The sequence below is a fragment of the Eublepharis macularius genome, chromosome 14 (assembly GCF_028583425.1).
Source record: "Eublepharis macularius isolate TG4126 chromosome 14, MPM_Emac_v1.0, whole genome shotgun sequence".
Classification (NCBI taxonomy): Eukaryota; Metazoa; Chordata; class Lepidosauria; order Squamata; family Eublepharidae; genus Eublepharis; species Eublepharis macularius.
Genome location: NC_072803.1, coordinates 36,728,449 through 36,745,479, shown reverse-complemented (window position 1 = coordinate 36,745,479; position 17,031 = coordinate 36,728,449). Strand labels below are relative to the sequence as shown.

Sequence of the window (17,031 nt, the reverse complement as noted above, 5' to 3'; positions counted from 1 at the left end):
TCTTATAAAATTTAGCCGTAAGTCCATCTGGCCCTGGCGCCTTTCCTAGATTTGCAGATTGTATTGCCTTACTTATTTCCTCGTCAGTTACTTCACTGTTCAACTTATTTCTCCAAGCTTCCGAGATTTCTGGAAGTTTGATTTTCTCCAAATATGACGCTATTGATTCTTTGTTTACTTCTTTTTTATTATACAGCTTAGCGTAGAATTTATAAAAGGCTCTACTAATGGTAGTCTGCTCCAGATACGTTTTGTTGTCTTCACAAATTTTATTTATTATTTTCTTTTCCCTTTTCTTCTTCAATTGCCATGCCAGGTACTTCCCAGGTTTATTAGCGCCCTCAAACGCTTTTTGATTCAGTCTTTTAAGATTCCACTCCAATTCTTTATTGCTCATTGCTGTTAGCTGTTCTTGAAGTATTTTAATTTCCTGGTATACTTTCTTTTTCCCTGGTCTCTTTTTTAGCTGTATTTCTTTGGCTTTTATTTTCTCCTCAATCTCTTGTCTTTTCTCCTCTTTCTTCTTTCTTGCTCTACCATTTAAGTCCATTAGTATGCCCCTTATAACCGCCTTGTAAGCATCCCAAACTTTATTGGTTGGTACTTCTTTATTCACATTGTATTGTATAAAAAACTTTGTCTCTCTTCTCAATATTTCCATATTCTCTCTTTCCTGTAACAAGTCCTCATTTATTCTCCATGCTTTCCTTTTTCTCCTTTTTCCAAATTTCCACATAATTGGGTTATGATCTGAGCCTACCATCGGCATTATTTCTACCTCCTTAGTCCATAACGCTAAGTCTTTTGAGGCCCAGATCATATCAATTCTTGATAATGTAGAATGCCTTGCAGAATAAAAAGTAAACGGTCTGCTTTTAGGATATTCTCTCCTCCATACATCTTCGAGAGTCTCTTGTTGAATCAACTCAAAAAAAAGCTTTGGTAATAGTCCTCTTTTCTTTTGTGCCGTTGTAGTCTTTTTATCTAGTTCCAAGTCTGTCACTCCATTGAAGTCTCCAGCAAGAATTATCTGGTCATATACAAAATCGTCTAAATGCTTCCTCAAGTCCTCAAAGAAGCTTTCTTTTGCACCGTTAGGTGCATAAAGTCCGACTACCAACACTCTCTTTAAATTCCAAATACATTCCACTGCTACAAATCTAGCTTCCACATCTCTCATAACTAATTTTGGCTGTAGCTCCTCTTTTATGTACAGCACCACTCCTCTTTTTTTCTTATTAGAGGCCGCTACAAATTCTTTGCCCAGTTTTCCAGATTTTAAATATTTTACATCCTCTTTTCTAATATGGGTCTCTTGCAAACAAACAATGTCACATTTTTGTTTTAGTAGCCAGTGAAAAATGTTTTTCCTCTTATTCGGTGAGTTTAATCCATTTACATTCCAAGATAATACTTTACACTCCATACTCATAATCTTGTTGGTAAGTCTTTTTCATTGTCCTTAATAAATCGCTCCATCTCTCGCTCAGATCTAATGCGTTTTTTGGCCCCTCCAAACTCAAAGGACACTCCTTCTGGTAGCTCCCATCTGTACCTGATTTTCATGTCCTTCAAAATCTGAATTAGCACTTTGTATTTTTTCTGATCTAATAACACTGATCTGGGCAGTTCCTTCATTATAATGATCGTCTTGCCATCAATCTCCAATGGATCTTGAAACTGTTTTGTCACAATCCTCTCTTTCATATTTCGTGTTGTAAACTGCACAATCACATCTCTTGGTAATTTCCTCTGGGTTGCAATTCTCGAATTCACACGGTATGCCACATCTAGGATAGCCACAACTTCCTCCTCCTCCTTCCCCAGGTATTCAGCCAACACCTCAGTCATCTGTTCTTGCGCTGACTTTCCTTCCACTTCTGGCAAGCCACGAAAACGTAGCTGCTTCTCCATATGTTTAGTTTCTGCAACTGACATTCTCCCCTTCACCAATCTCATCTCTGTTTGTTGCGTGTCTGCTAAATTCTCCATCGCGTCTTCTACTGTTTTAACTCTCTGCTGCGTTCCTTGTAATTCACTTCGTATTGTTTCCATACCTTTTTTCACTTCTGACAGCTCCGATTTTACTGTCTGTGTAACCTCTTTAACCTCTTTTATCAGCTCCAATTTCGTGTCCTTAAGTTCTTTAATCATATCTAAAAGTTTTTTGTCCAGGTTTTTATCCAGGTTTTCTATTGCCGATTGCCACTCTTTTTTTGACATCGTGGGGCTTGCTTTAGCTCGCTCCCACGAATCCGCTCTCTTCCTTAACTCCGTGGCGTAAAATTTAACGTTTTTCTGTTTTAAATGTCCCGGTCTTCTTGCAAAAATTAAATTTTAAAGAGTCCAAAATGTCGGGCATCTTTTCTCTATGGTTTCTCTATGATTTTGTAATCCAAGATGGCCTACTTCCTTTTCCGCTGAAGCCGCGACCCTTCTTCTTTCAAAAATGGCGATTCCCTACTTCCTGCCCTCCAGCAAGGGCCGCTTCTCTCCAGCCGCTCTATTGTTATTACGCACTTCCTGTCTCCCGTCTTCCCACAGCAGATCTCGCGATGGTGTCTTTTTCTCACAGCTCCAAAGCCACAGGTATTCAAAACAATAGTCCGATTTCTTTAATAACTTCTTTAAACTTAGTCTCTTTTCAAATACAATTCCTGCCGAGTCTTCCCCTCCTTTTCGCTAGTCTGTTGCAGTTTAAAAATCTACTTTTTTTCCTCTCTGTTTTTATCAATCTGTCCCGTATCAGAAGATAATGATCTTTACCTTCTCTTCACTTTTCTCGGGTTGTAATCGCTGTTTCGATTTTAAGTTCTCCTCTCAGCTTCTTCCCCCAATCGAAGCTTGGGTATGTAGGTCTTATGCCAGCCGAATTGGCCCCAAAACTGCCGCAGAGATTATAGCCGACCCGTCGCAAGGTGGGACCTCAAGGATCGGGAGGGGACCCGTTGTGTAGAGCCCCCCCTCGTCCGAGATCTAACTCACCCTAGGGTCTTGAGCGTTCTTTGCCTGCTCCCCGCCTGAGAGCAGTCGGCCGCGGGCTATTTTCACCCCACCGGCCGGTTAAAACGGCAGTCCGGTCAGCTCCGCAAGTGGAGCTGCGTTAGACCTCCATGAATCCCAAACCGGAAGTCATTAATTATTGTTATTAATTTGACCATATCCATATCAATCCAGTCTTTTGACACTAGGAATATTTTTATTTCTAGCGGCAGGTTATTTTAGATTTTGCACATCTTGGTAAACATGAATTCCATATAATAACTTCTTGCCCTTCACCAGGAGGTAAATTATAACCTGCAGTTGATTTTATTAATTGTAAATCCCCCTCTTGAATATTTTATTGCAGGACAACTGATTATGTTGTCAACAATCTTGGTTGTCTCTCTTATTCTTCAATACTGATCTCTGCAACCAGGAATCCTCCCCCACCCCTACCCAGTTTTTTAGGAAAAGAGGTAAACTGGATCTTTCAGGAACTCCTAGTCTTGAAGCTAGAATCTCATGAACCCAGGCTGGAAGTTCACCTTGTGTACTACTTGAGATTGTGTATGTTCAGCCTCCAAACCCTCTTCAGGCACAGCAGAGGACACAGGTGTGCAAGTTAGCAGCAGCAACTGCTGCAATTTGGTATCCTTCAACATTTCACATGCTATTTGCACAGTATTTAGTCAGCATCCCCTCCAACTCTTCATACACAGTTCTTTTGTTTGGTATATGCTGGGTGCTAGCTTGTTCTTTTTTAAAACAAAATCTTGTGCATATCCCCTCAGTGGGTTTTAATGGCTTTGTCAAAACATCCATTAGTGCTTGGAGGGTGCTCCCTCCCACACGCATTGGAGGGTAGATGTGTGTTTGTGTGTGAAGAAACAAAAGTAAATGCTGAAAGAGACAGACAGACCCTCCTGTGAGCTTACTGAAGCATCTTCGAGGTGCCAACGTGTGCGGTCTCTCCCCCCCCCCTCTGCCCCCTCAGTGGGCCAAACTAGGTGTTACGGTGCTGAAGGGTCAAATCCATGAATGTTGATGGTATTTTAGAGCTGAACTTAGCCATTAAAAATGCTATGAGGCCCGATCCTGATCAAGCCCACAGCACGGTGAGACCAGGCAATCTTGTTTCAGCACTTGAAAAGGTGGCTGGCGGGTGGAGGACCAGGTTGCCTGGTAGTATTATGATGCAGGCCTGATCAGGACTGGGCCCTCATGGAATTTTTAAATGGCTGAGTTCAGCAGCACTAAAATGCCGTTGGCATCCACAGGTCAGATCCACCCCCATCTCTGGGGATCTGCTTTATTTACCAGGGCCATTTCCAGATGGCTTACCTGAAGCAGCTCCATGCTACAATGTCGTGGATTGTGCCGGGGAAAATGCGAAATATTGCGTTTTCTTGCACGAGTTTTGCATGACGTCGCGCAAAACTCTCGCGAGAAAACACGATATTTCGCGTTTTCCACGGCACGATCCACAACATTGCGGCATGGAGCGGCTTCAGGTAGCCATCCGGAAACGGCCCAGTTCTGCTGCCAGAACATCTATGTGCCTCCATTTATGCCCTACCTGTATACCCGTAAATAAAGTAAATACTACAATAATGCCATACAGCTCCATCGCTCCAAAGAGAATCAACCTGAGTAAGCACAAGTCCCTGTTTGAAGAAGAGGCCCGTACATAACAATATTCCAGACCAGAGTCTGGAATGATCAAGACAACATGTCTGCATGTCAACTTTTTGAGATTGGGGACTGGCGCAATGCTGGTCACCATGTGCTGATTGCACAGAACCCATATAAAGGCTGAGAGCATGGTATATGAAGAGTGAAAGGGGCTCTTGCTGAGCATAACATCCATGTTGTCTTTTTGGACATCAAGTTATTGTAATACCAAATTGTAAGACCTGTACTAGAATTTCCAAGTACTTAAACACAAAGACATGGAATTCCGCATGGAAGTTGATTAGTGAATATGTGACCTGGTTGTCATGCCAGAGTTCTCTTGCATTTCTACAATTCTTTTGGTATTCTTTGCTCCCTTGGGTTTTTATGGTACCTAACACTATGATAAATAAATTCTATGACGACAGATATAGCCATGTCTTTCCTGAAACAACAATTATCTTATAGTTTCTATGGTAACAGGCCTGTTTGTGACAATTTTTTTTAAAAAAGGAATGCCTGAGAGGAAGCAAAAAAAGACAAGTTTGTATTCATCTCATCAGACAGGCAATATTCTCTCTGAATTTGGGGTGGTGGGGAAGTTCATTTATAATTCAGTCTGTTCGTTGCCTTAATATTAAAAGTATGCACAGTGTCTTATAATCAAGGCATTAAAATTACAGAACAATGACATGAAAAATAAAACCAATGTACATTTACTTAGAAATAACTGGCATTGAACCAAGTAGGATGTCCTTCCATGCTATAACTGGGTTTTACAGTTAAAACAACAACTGAGAAAGAGATCATCATCAACAGCAAAGAAAGGCTGTGAAGACAGGAATGTTTTAACTGGTCAGCAAAAGCCATATAAGGAAATAAGCTAGTAGATCTGTTCTGGACCTGGTGTTTAACAATGCGGATACCACTAGGGGGGAAATCCCCACTGAGAACTTATGGATTTTACTTCTGTGAACAGGAATGCGAAACATAGTCAGCCAATGAAATATTATACTGTAAATATAGGGACATGGTACCAATCAGCAAGTGCCCTAATTTTTAAATACTGCAAATTTCTACCCCCTTCACATTATCCATGCATATGTGGCCTTGAGAACAATTCCACCCTAAGAGGGCAGGGAAGTACATGCATGAGAAGCTGCTTTCTAAGGTATACTGGGCCCAGGCTAGGGTTGCCAGCCTCCAGGTGTTAGCTGGAGATCTCCTGGAATTACAACTGATCTCCAGGCAACAGAGACCAGTTCCCCTGGAGAAAATGGCTGCTCTGAATGGTGAACTGTGCAGTATTACACCTCACTGAGGCTTCTTTCCACAAACCCCGCCCTCTCCAGACTCCACCCCACAAACCTCCAGGAATTTCCCAACCTGGACCTGGCAACCCTAGCCCAGACTGATTGCAGTACTGATTACTGTCACCTTGGACTGGGCCCGTAAGCCAAAATGAGTGCAATATATGATTTGGAGCCTGTTCATGGCTAAAAGAAAGCCAGATAATTTTGCAGCAGCCTCTTTGGGCACTGGGAATTAGCTGAATGCTATGCTTGGCTGCCACCAAGTTCCAAAGTCATGTTGTTCCAGGAATCCAGGATGTCATAAATATGTGCAGAACTGAAGAGATGAAGATAAGAATATGCCATTCGAGTAATAAAGATCTACTCCACGGATTTTTTTTAATGCAGGCTTTTTCAAAACCCACACAAGTGGTATCTCTGATGGGAGTCACTCTTTACCCTTTTCGTGATCTTGTAGACACACATGCAGCTTATATGGAACTGCACATCAAATAATTGCCTGGAAGCAGAATTTCATGTGGAACTGTATGGTGCAACTAATAGAGCCTTGTATTTATCCCTAGAAATCTGGAACGGCCTGCTTCCAAGAGCCAAGCCTATGACATGTCTACTCAGAAGTAAATTTCCTTCAGCACAGGACCTGCTTTTGCTGTCATTTCTTTGTTTTTAGCCAAACCGATTACTTCCTATTTTCTCTAGCAGCACTCAAGAATAAATGGATAGTTATCAGCTAATGGGAAGGAGACTTAAGTACTATTACTATTACTATTACTATTACTATTACTATTACTATTACTATTACTATTACTATTACTATTACTATATGGACAGCCAAAATCATGGCATGTATATTTTAAAAATGTTATTACTGCATTTCTAATTTAATTTCTACAAATTGCTTTGCTACAAATTGGGGGAAAAACAGCTCTTTAGCCAGCCCCAGCCCCAGCCCCAGCCCCAGCCCCAGCCCCACCAGCAAGAGCTGATAATTAACTGGTTTATCATGAGTTCCCCCAGATACATAGTGGGCTGGCAGAGATCAGGAAGTAATTAATTCAACTGGAAGGCGGAAGGGAAGATTTAAACAGTCATTAGACCTGGAAGTTGTTAATAGCAGTTTGACTTTCCAGATGGGAAAGCCTGGCTGGAGCTGTATTTTAAGAGGGAGAAAGATCACAAAATAGGTTTAACAAAACTCAAAACAAAACAGGACGTGTAAGAATGCAACAAACTGATCATGATCACGGTCGTCTGAATTGTCCATAAGCAGTAATGCATATTTTTCCTTGTCTTGTTAGCCTTTAACCATGTGCTTTTAATGACTGCACTCTTAAAAACAACTGAAAGAGCTCCGAGAGAAAGAGGGCCAAGCTACAAGTGACGCCTGACACAGGTTGGACACTTGTCAGCTTCCCTCAAGTTTTGATGGGAAATGTAGGCATCCTGGTCTCGCAGCTTGGCTCTCTGACTGCTGTCCAATGGACTTTTCAACTGTCACTTGTCCAACATTCCGCCAAGCTGCCTACATTTCCCATCAAAACTTGAGGGAAGCTGACAAGTGTCCAGTCTGTGTCATTCGTCACTTGTAGTTTGGCCCTGAGTGAATAAATCACGGCAATTCCAGATTAAACAGCTAGTGTGTGAATAGAATCCACCACTGCACATTTAAATCAACAGCTTTAATTCTTCATTATTGATAAAATAAGAAACATTACCAGTTGCACTCTTTTTTAAAATTTAAAAATCCTCTTTTTATTTTTACATTTATGACAGCCCACTCCTATATGCATTTTTCTATTGACTGGGCCCTTAATTTTTTACTACCAGAATTATAACAGAGATCAGTTCCCCTGTGGGAAATGGCAGTTTTGGAGAGTGGGCTGTATGTTACTATAGTCCACTGGTGTCCCTCCCCACCCCAACTCCACCCAGGTTTCATCCCCAAATCTCCAGGAATTCCCCAAGCTGGAAGTGACAACTCTAGCAATCATTACCGGAATAGTTCAGACCTGCACAGATTGTGACCCATCCAGCCAAATATAGTCCACTTGGTTGGTACGGCAGCTCACTGGGTGTTTGATCAACTTCCTCTTTTTGCTGCCTGTTTGGGATTGCACAAATGGAGTTGCCCTGTACCTGTCAGGCCACAAAACAATGCTGGAGGTCTACATTTGCACAGGTGGGTCACAAAGTGTGTAGGTTTGGAATAGGTGAAGCCAAATACAGTTATAAGCTGGAAGACAGACAGATGCCCATTCCAGGTTAGAAGAAGGTAATGCCTCCGCACAACTTCACATCTAGGATAAGAAGGTGCAATCCTGCACAGCCTCTGCCTCCGACTAATGAATCCGGTCCTGTAGATTAAAGAAGATGCAAATTAGGCAGACATTTACCAACATGCTTTCTTTTGACTAAATCATCTGTACTGCCAAAGGCATTGCTCCTCTGTTGTTGTTCTGATGGGAGACTGCATTTTTTTAAAAAAATGTTTATTAAGGGGACTGAACAACAAGAGGGTGAGTGTCTAAGGATCTGTGCATGTGTGCCTTTCCTTCCTTCTTTTCATCACAGTTTTGAAATACATCTTGCAAAGCGGCCATTAAAGGCAGAACTGGGCAGACTGCATCCTAGGGACCCCATCCAGCCTTCAAGCTGCTGAAACATCTGCCAAGGACATCAGCCTGCCAGACTGCAGCACCAGATAATGCTGCTGAAGAACTCAAATGCCATGAAGAGCAGCAGGTAGGACAATGGACCACAGCTGGGTCTCTGCCTAGAGCAGGGAGAGCCAGCTTCCAGCTCAGATAGACCCAGATGTAGTCCTTAGACTCCCAAATTTGCCCGCCCCTGCCTTAAAGAGCCACATTTTTTAAAAAGTCTCAATTCCCTTACAAGGCTCCTCTTGGTTGTCACTGGAAGCGATCAAAATGGCAATAAAATTGTTTTTACATTCTAAAATGTCTTCTAGGGTTCTGGGATATGTTAAGAAGGCCCACAATACAACAATTTTGCTAAAGCTAAGGATGGCTGGGTCTGATAAGAGATGAGAGATCCATTTGGAAATTTACACATGCTGATGAATGTCATGAAAGAAAAGCAGTATCTAAATTAACCCATCAATAGAATAAATGCTGATCTCCGGTTACACCGAGGGAGTGATCCTAAACAGAGTTACACCCGTCTAAGCCACACGTCCTCAAAGACAAAGTTCAACTCTGTTTAGGAATGCACATTAGTCACCCCATAAGGTCGATATTCTCATGTCCTGAAACTCATTTTGCTGTTGGTTAAGGAAATGTTCAAGTGCCTCAACTCTAGCATGGATTATGCGTTTTCAAGGCCAGCGCGAAACATTTTTCTGCTCTCCTATAGCTGCAGTGCACAATTCAAGTATTGTACCTCAGCCACTTCATGTCCAATTCCAAAGGATACACAGCTTGGAATACAAGCTGATTTATCATCAGTGCCTCTTAAAACGTAGTTACCTAACATTTAATGTGGTTGTACAAGGAGACGACTCCTAGAGTATTCCCACCTTCCAGAGCTGGGTGGAATGACAACACAGCTATAGTATTTGTGGGAGAAATGCTAAGACAGCAATATCACCATCAGTAAAATGGCAGTCCAGATGGTTTCAATAATTTTATGGGTGCATCTATAGGAACAGACAAACTGACCCTGAGACGAGAAAGAGACACATATTCAAAGACATATTGAGGTGAACCCATTCCTGCTTTATTTGGGGTGATCTGCACTTGGGAAAAGACAGAAATGCTTTCCCATCCAATATACAGGTTGCACTCCACTTCATGTTCAGCACTGCAAACCAATCAAATGGCTTATGCACCTTGCATCTGTCCCTTAGTCAGGTGTGTAGACTTAAGTTGACGAAGCAACTGGACCCCAACCCATTGAGCAAGTGAGGACCCCTGCTATGGCATCAATATCTGTGATCCTACCCCTGATCTTAGGAATGTCCTGAAATTCTGGCAAACTCACTTGGGTATTCAGTAGCCCAGTAGGTGGTAAGACCTCCACACATTGCTTGGATGGGCTTTCCAAGCTGATAAAGATTTCTGACAACCTTGTTAGACACACCATAGTTTGTATGGAGGGCGTGCAGTGATGGATTCTCCTGTGCGGCCAAACAAAAAATGAAGTAATGGAAAACAAGTCATATTATTAACTATACTTCAGATACACTGTTGATAATCATGATGGCAATTAAACAACTGACCTGCCAGAGCTGTGTTCTACATAGCCTACGGGTTTCTGGCATTAATTCCCTTCATAGTGGGAGGTGGCTAGTGTGGGCAGTGAAGCAGCTCCCCAATAGAATTCCTGCCTTAGGCTGCTTTCACACATCATTGGATAATGCACTCTCAATGTACTATAGCAATCGTTTGCAACTGGATTTACTTGTGTGAAAAAGGAAAATCCAGTTGCAAGCAATTGCTATAGTGTATCGAGAGGGCTTTATCCAGCGTGTGTGAAAGCAGCATCAGAGAGACACAAACACGCCTGAGAAATTTCATGACATACTGAAATTCCTTTTGCTTCTCTTAACATTTCATGGGTGAGATACAAATGAGATGGACAGGTGGATATTCATCCTAATCAAAAACCCTTCCTATTTGCCTCAAAATTTCACTTCAGACAGATTTTGAGACAACTGCCATACCAGGTCTTATCAATATTGTCTGGGCACAAAAGTTTCTGTACCAGCCACAGCCTCCCATCAGGACATCTAGTGTTAGGGAGATGTAGAGAGCTCTTGCACAATCTAAATTAATTTCAATGAATCTTGTACAGGAGTCTTCCTTGCTGGATTGTAATTAGCAGGCTAGGGGTGCTGTTGGATTTTCTGCTTTAGGTACCCCCATGTCTTGGGCCAGCCCTGGTTCTGTATCTTCACTGAATACCTCATGGATCATGTTTTCAAGCTGTGATATACTCGGAAAGCTGCTTCTATTCATCCGGGACACAACACAAATCCTCTTGTAAGGCATCTGATAAACAATCAGCCCCTGAAAAACATAAGAGCAAATTTTAGTAACAAATTCATCATCATCCAGTTCTGTTCTATGCTATAGATTCTCCCAAATGTTGCCGCTTCTGGATGGGATTGGTATCCTGGTTGAAATTCTATTAGTGGTTTTACTAAATAAAGCTGCCAGCCAATGCTAGTGCTTTACATAGAAGGATAGAAAGCATTCTCTTTCTAAATCTTTAACCCCAAACTGAAACAAAGCCTAATTCTGCATTTGCTTTCATTCACCCCGTCTTCCATTCTTCTGTTGTCTTCCGTAATCATGAAATGTAGGATTCAATCAAGCTCCTTTTCTCCCTCTCATTTATTTACTGTTTGACTTATTTCATTTATATAATATTTACTGTAATACATACAATAAACAATGCAATAAACTGCCTACAATTACACCAGACATTAAAACTGCAAGCTCGTTCCCACATTCTTCTTCCTCATCCTCAAGTTCACAGCTCCGTAGAAAATTAAAAAGCCCCACGTTGGCACTGAGAGAGGCTGAATTGTGCTCTGACACTGTAAGCTTTTTGGGAGCAGGGAATTTTGCCTTTTGTTTATGCTACTCCATAAAGCACTTATACTGATGGAGATATATATAAATATGTGACTGTAAATATCTGGACTAGAGATGGGCATGATCTGCATTACGATTAAAAAAAAAGCACGATTATGGCAAACTGGCGATCGTGAACCGGCGGATCGTGCTCGTCCGCGGCCAACGATCCAGCAATTGGGAGAGGCCTGGATTGGGGCGTTCGCCAGCAATCTATTCCCCCTGGCAACAAAGCCAGGGGAATGCCTGAGTTCTGTTTGCCCTCCTTCTGTTGCCCTAGAAACCTGAATGGAAGCTCAGCTTTCCTTGATCAGCAGGGCTTCCTTCCACCCACAGAGCAGCAAAGCAGTTGGGAGAAGACAGCCAGGGGAGGGAGGGGGAAGGGGGTGTTCTGTAGCCATGGGCACTCCAATCTCATCCCTGCAAACCCTGATAGGCAGCTCTGACGGCCAAACACAGACCCCCCCCTCGCCCCCTGAGGGGAGGCGGCTCGTCGCTGCCTCCCTGTGCCCGGCGGCCACTGCGCAGGGAATACCAGCACGCTCCATTTCAGTCTGGCAGGTGGGCACATGGAGGGTGCCACCGGCAAGCGGCCAGACCCCCGCCCCCTGAGGGGAGGTGGCTCGTCGCTGCCTCCCCGTGCCCGGCGGCCGCTGTGCAGGGAATACCAGCACGCTCCATTTCAGTCTGGCTGGCGGGCACATGGAGGGTGCCGCCGGCAAGCAGCCAGACCCCCCACCCCCTGAGGGGAGGTGGCTCATCGCCACCTCCCCGTGCCTTCCAGGCCCAGCGGCCACTGGCATCACCCACCTTCCCACATAATACCAGCGCGCCCTGCTTTTGCCTCTACGATCCACGATCCACAATCCACATCGGGAACGGGAGATGATCATTGCGGATCATTTATTGGGGATCGTCGCCGGTGCTGGTCCACGAGCAGCTGGATCGTTAATTTTTTTTGGATTGCGCCCACCTCTAATCTGGACAAGACATCACATCTGGAGTATCACTGCCTGGAGTATCTATTCCCAACCAGGGTCAGTGACAAGCCCAATTATGTGTCTAAAAGAACCCATAAACACCCCAGCAGAGATCCAATAACTGGAATCCTCTGAATCCCAAAGTGCTCCTTGTTGCTGCACACCATCTACACTTGTGGGTGGCTGGTGGCAGTGATGTTGAGTTGGAAGAGCAACTTCTTGTTTGCCCTCAGTTGCTGCCATGAAGGGCGCACACACTGGAGGGGGGTACAAGTTCACTTTTTAAAAGTTTTGCCCCAGAAACCAAGAGCTGGAACTCTATTTCCTCTCCTAGTAGGGTTGCCAGCCTCCAGGTGGTAGCTGGGGATCTCCCAGAATTACAACTGATCTCCAGGCAACAGAGACCAGTTTCCCTGGAGAAAATGGCTGCTATGAAGAGTGAACTCAATGTCATTATACCCCATTGAGGCCCCTCCCCAAACCCCATCCTCTCCAGGTTCTTCCCTCAAAATCTCCAAGAATCTCCCAACCTGGACCTGGTAACCCTATCTCCTAGGCACACCACTCTGCTCTTTAAGGCACTTTATTTCTACACTATTCATCTTGTGTTCGTTTGACAAGGGTGTAAAGAAAGAGGCTATTTTGTCACATGAACTTGAAAAGAATACAGATGCTGGACTGGATCCAGACTACATTTTCCCCTAATGGAAAATTTCTCCTTCTGCCAGTTCCTCCTTCCTGCCTACCTGCTCCGGTACCATTCCTGAGGGTCCCCTATCCTCCAATACCAGCATTCCACGAAGATCAATGGGATTCATGACGGGGGAGGCAGGAAAATTGTGTTCTGCTGATGGAAATTTCTTTCATTAGCAGAAAATATAATTTGGACCCATGTCTCTATCAGACTCTTTCTCTCTCGTTTGGTATTTAACACCCTTGCCTTTCAGAATAATTCAAAGGATATCTCAAGTGACATTCTTCCAGCATCTCCACCACCAAGTGAAACACTCTCCCACAGATTCAACCAAATAACTTGGCTCAACACTTACAGCATTGTAGTCAACGACCGCATTGGTTGAATGTGTTCCGAAGTAAGTGTTAAAGGCAGCAACATTCACATTATGGTTGATGTTCACTGTCTGGTAGACAGTTCCTCCATCATTCCCCTTGTTTATGAGCTGGATTGCCTAAAAAACAAAAATTCACATCTAGTTGTACTTTGGGTTCTTTGGGAGGGAGAGGCAAGATGGGCCAGCAATGTTATGTGGCAGTTTTGGTCACCGTTAATGGACAGCGGAAACCAGGAGGCCAGCCCCATAGCATCAGGGCATATGAAGCTAATGCATCAAGTCAAACCTCCAGTCCATCAAACTAGCTGCAGTTGTCTATGGTCTCCCAAGATTCTTTTCACTAAAGGTTGAACACGGGACCTTTTCCACACAAGGCATGAGTTCTGCCATAGAGGTTCTTCCTATGTAGACTTAATTGAAGTGAATGAGAGCACGAATAACATTGTGCTCATGGGCCCCTCCTGTTCACTTCAGCCAGATAGTCCACTGTTTGAACCTTCTTGGGCACCAAGTCTTGGGTCATCTTTGATTTTTTTGATGCTCCCAAGCCACAGGAAGAACGGCTGTGCTTATTCCTGCTAGTCCGAACTGTGGATTAGAGGATTAGAAAGATGAGGGCTGGCCAAATGCTGGATTTACTTCAAGAGTAATAGTTATTTTTATATTATGGTGCTTTCCCTAAAATGCTGATATAGCACCACATAACTTATCTTAATTATCCTTGAAACAACCTTGTAAAGCAGGCCAAGGTTATTAATTCCATATTTCAGATGGAGGGCAGAAATGATAACTTGCCTACGGCTTGCCAGTGAATTCGTGGCAGTAGGGATGAAACTGAGAGCCAAACTAAAAGTGACGCCTTACACAGGTTGGACACTAGTCGGCTTCCCTCAAGTTTTGGTGGGAAATGTAGGCATCCTGGTCTTGCAGCTGTAATGGAGAGCCAAGCTGTAAAACCAGGGCGCCTACATTTCCCATCAAAACTTGAGGGAAGCCGACTAGTGTCCAACCTGTGTAAGACGTCACTTGTAGTTTGGCTCTGAGATGTGGTCTGATCCCAACACATGTGGCTGGCTCTGAGGAATGTCTGACTATTGCAGGCAGCTGTGGCAAGAGAGTATTGACTCCTCTGTTTTAAAAACAACCCATTCACAAAGAGGAAATGGGGCCAAGGACTGACTAAGGGAAGAAAGTCTGCTTGGCTACTTACATTGCTTGCCAAGGCCGAGTTCACCAGAAGCTCCACAAGAACAACAGCCAGAATCTTGAAAACAGAATAAAAATAGAACAGTCATGTTGAGGTCTGTTTTACGTGTCCTTAAATGCTTTGCAGTTGGATGGGATCCGGAACCTGACGTTCCATTCCATTTCCCCATACAATCAGCGGTGATTAACAACTTTAATAGAATATTTTAGATTTGACATTCTGTTGTGGTTTGAGCATTGGACTAGGATCTGGGAGACTCAGGTTCAAATCCCTACTCTGCTTGGAAGCTGGCTGGGTGGACTTAGGCACATTCTCAGTCTACTTCATGTTGTGAGGATAAAATGGAGGAGTGGAAAATGATGTAAGCCACTTTGGGTCCCCACTGGGGAGTAAGGTGTGGTATAAATGAAGTGATCAAATAAATAAATTTTACACATTGGCATGGTTTCTCTTAATTAACTTGAAGGATAGCTGCTCTAGATCAATTCCAGAATAACTCCATTGTTTTAGTTACTGGATTTACAATTGTCTGAGATGTGACCTAAAATGTTAAGACTTAAGGGAACTCTTAAGGGAACACCTAAAAATGTTGTGGAGGTTCAAGAAAACATTTATATACTGATTAACATTCACAATGCAATCCTAAACAGAGATACACCCTTCTAAGACTTCGATGGACTTAGACTTAGGGCCAAGCTACAAGTGACGAATGACACTTGAACGGCAAGTGAACAGACTCACGTGTATTCCTCCCTGTTCACTTGCCCTCCACTTGCCCTCCACTCGATTGAGTGGAGGGCAAGTGGAGGGCAAGTGAACAGGGAGAAATACACGTGAGTCTGTTAACTTGCTGTTCAAGTGGCATTCATCACTTGTAGCTTGGCCCGCAGAAGGGTGTACCTCGGTATACGGCTGCATAGCTGCCTCATTGTGTAATTGGATTCTGGTTGTCTGAAGTGGTTTGCAAGTGATGGATTCTGTGGGTATCGTGCCATGGATAAGCCAATAAAAATCTGTGCTCTCAGGTGTTGGTAAGAGTTCTGTGACAGTGTGTGCTGTAAACTCCACTAGGGGCATATAGGGAAGGCTTTTAAGAACAAGAGAGAGAAGCAGTGATGTTGGATGTCTTGGGTGCAACCTGAGACGTCCTTCATAAGTGAACCTCCCTGGTTTTTCATCTATGTTTTGGGAAATATTGGAGATCCTCAGCAGTTTAATGGGATTCCTCATCTTGACACTTACCAGTTTTGTTGTTACTTCTCTGCTAGACGAGATTTTGGGGATATCCCAGGATATTTTCTCAGTTAATGCTGTTTGACAGGGAAGCTAACCTGACCTGGCACCTGAGAACATTCCCCCAAATGCTCTGCAATGGATGGGGCTCTGTGTTTGATGCACAGAGATTCTTCAGCAGATAAATCAATAATAAAAATGCTCTACAAATGGGTTGAAAGTTTGGAAATGATTGTCCAAAAGTACCAATTTGATTGCAAGGCTCAAGCCATTGTTCAGCTTGGGTAGGCTATTCCTCACAGGTGATTTGAAAAGAAATCATACCAGGACATAAAAGAAGGAATGACAGTGCTACAGTTCCTCTCCCTGGAAAACTGCCCACTTGCATATGAAATGCAGCTACGTGTATATTAAAGTACCCTATGATCATTTCAATATCTCCTCACCTAAGGTGCTCTGATCTGTAAGTGTCTCTGATCATGCTAGTCCCTTGCAGCTCTGAACATTACACTCTCCCCCCCATTTAACCTTAAACACTAAAACTGAAAAATATACTTACAACAGTCTTCATTTTGATCCTGAGCCAGGCACAAATGAAAGACCAAGGCAAGGAGTTTATCCATGTCTCTGTCTCTTTCTTCTTTATATACCTCTACCCGTGAGAGTCAGGCAAATAAAAGCCATCCTGATAAAATATTTATCTCATTTTGGACCTCTGGGAATTTCAGGAGGAAACTAAATAGTTTGTGCTAAATATTTACCAATGAGGTTTGGTACTGTTCTTTTCATGCTTCTGCTCCTGCTCCTCCTCTTTACGTAATTTAATTTAATTTATTGGATATGTTGTCTGCCCTCCCCACCAGTGTGCTCAAGGACTGCGATTCAGGCTCCCTAAGTCAGCTTGGGGCACAGCTGCTTTCTCTTCTTCACTGTCTTTCTAGCATGTTAGCCTATTTCCTATTAATAGCCTCATCCACC

General features: G+C 43.3%; 1 protein-coding gene across 1 annotated transcript; it reads right to left on the bottom strand.

Annotated features, from left to right (window-relative positions):
- Positions 1-7,630: 7,630 nt before the first annotated feature.
- On the bottom strand, positions 7,631-16,710 carry LOC129341853 (gastrokine-1-like). The gene is made up of 6 exons (XM_054997197.1): positions 16,613-16,710; positions 14,824-14,877; positions 13,593-13,730; positions 10,889-10,993; positions 9,966-10,101; positions 7,631-8,320 (listed from the first exon to the last, which is right to left on the bottom strand). The coding sequence occupies exons 1-6, from the start codon at positions 16,622-16,624 to the stop codon at positions 8,229-8,231; spliced, it is 537 nt and encodes a 178-aa protein (XP_054853172.1). The 5' UTR covers positions 16,625-16,710; the 3' UTR covers positions 7,631-8,228.
- Between the last annotated feature and the right edge of the window lie 321 nt (positions 16,711-17,031).

What these genes read in the sequence shown, in the direction of transcription:
- LOC129341853 (XM_054997197.1), bottom strand. An exon ending in CGGTCGTTGACTACAATGCT is followed by an intron (nt 10,994 to 13,592) that starts GTAAGTGTTGAG and finishes TATGTTTTTCAG; the next exon opens with GGGCTGATTGTTTATCAGAT. An exon ending in TTGAAAACATGATCCATGAG is followed by an intron (nt 10,102 to 10,888) that starts GTATTCAGTGAA and finishes TTGGCCGCACAG; the next exon opens with GAGAATCCATCACTGCACGC.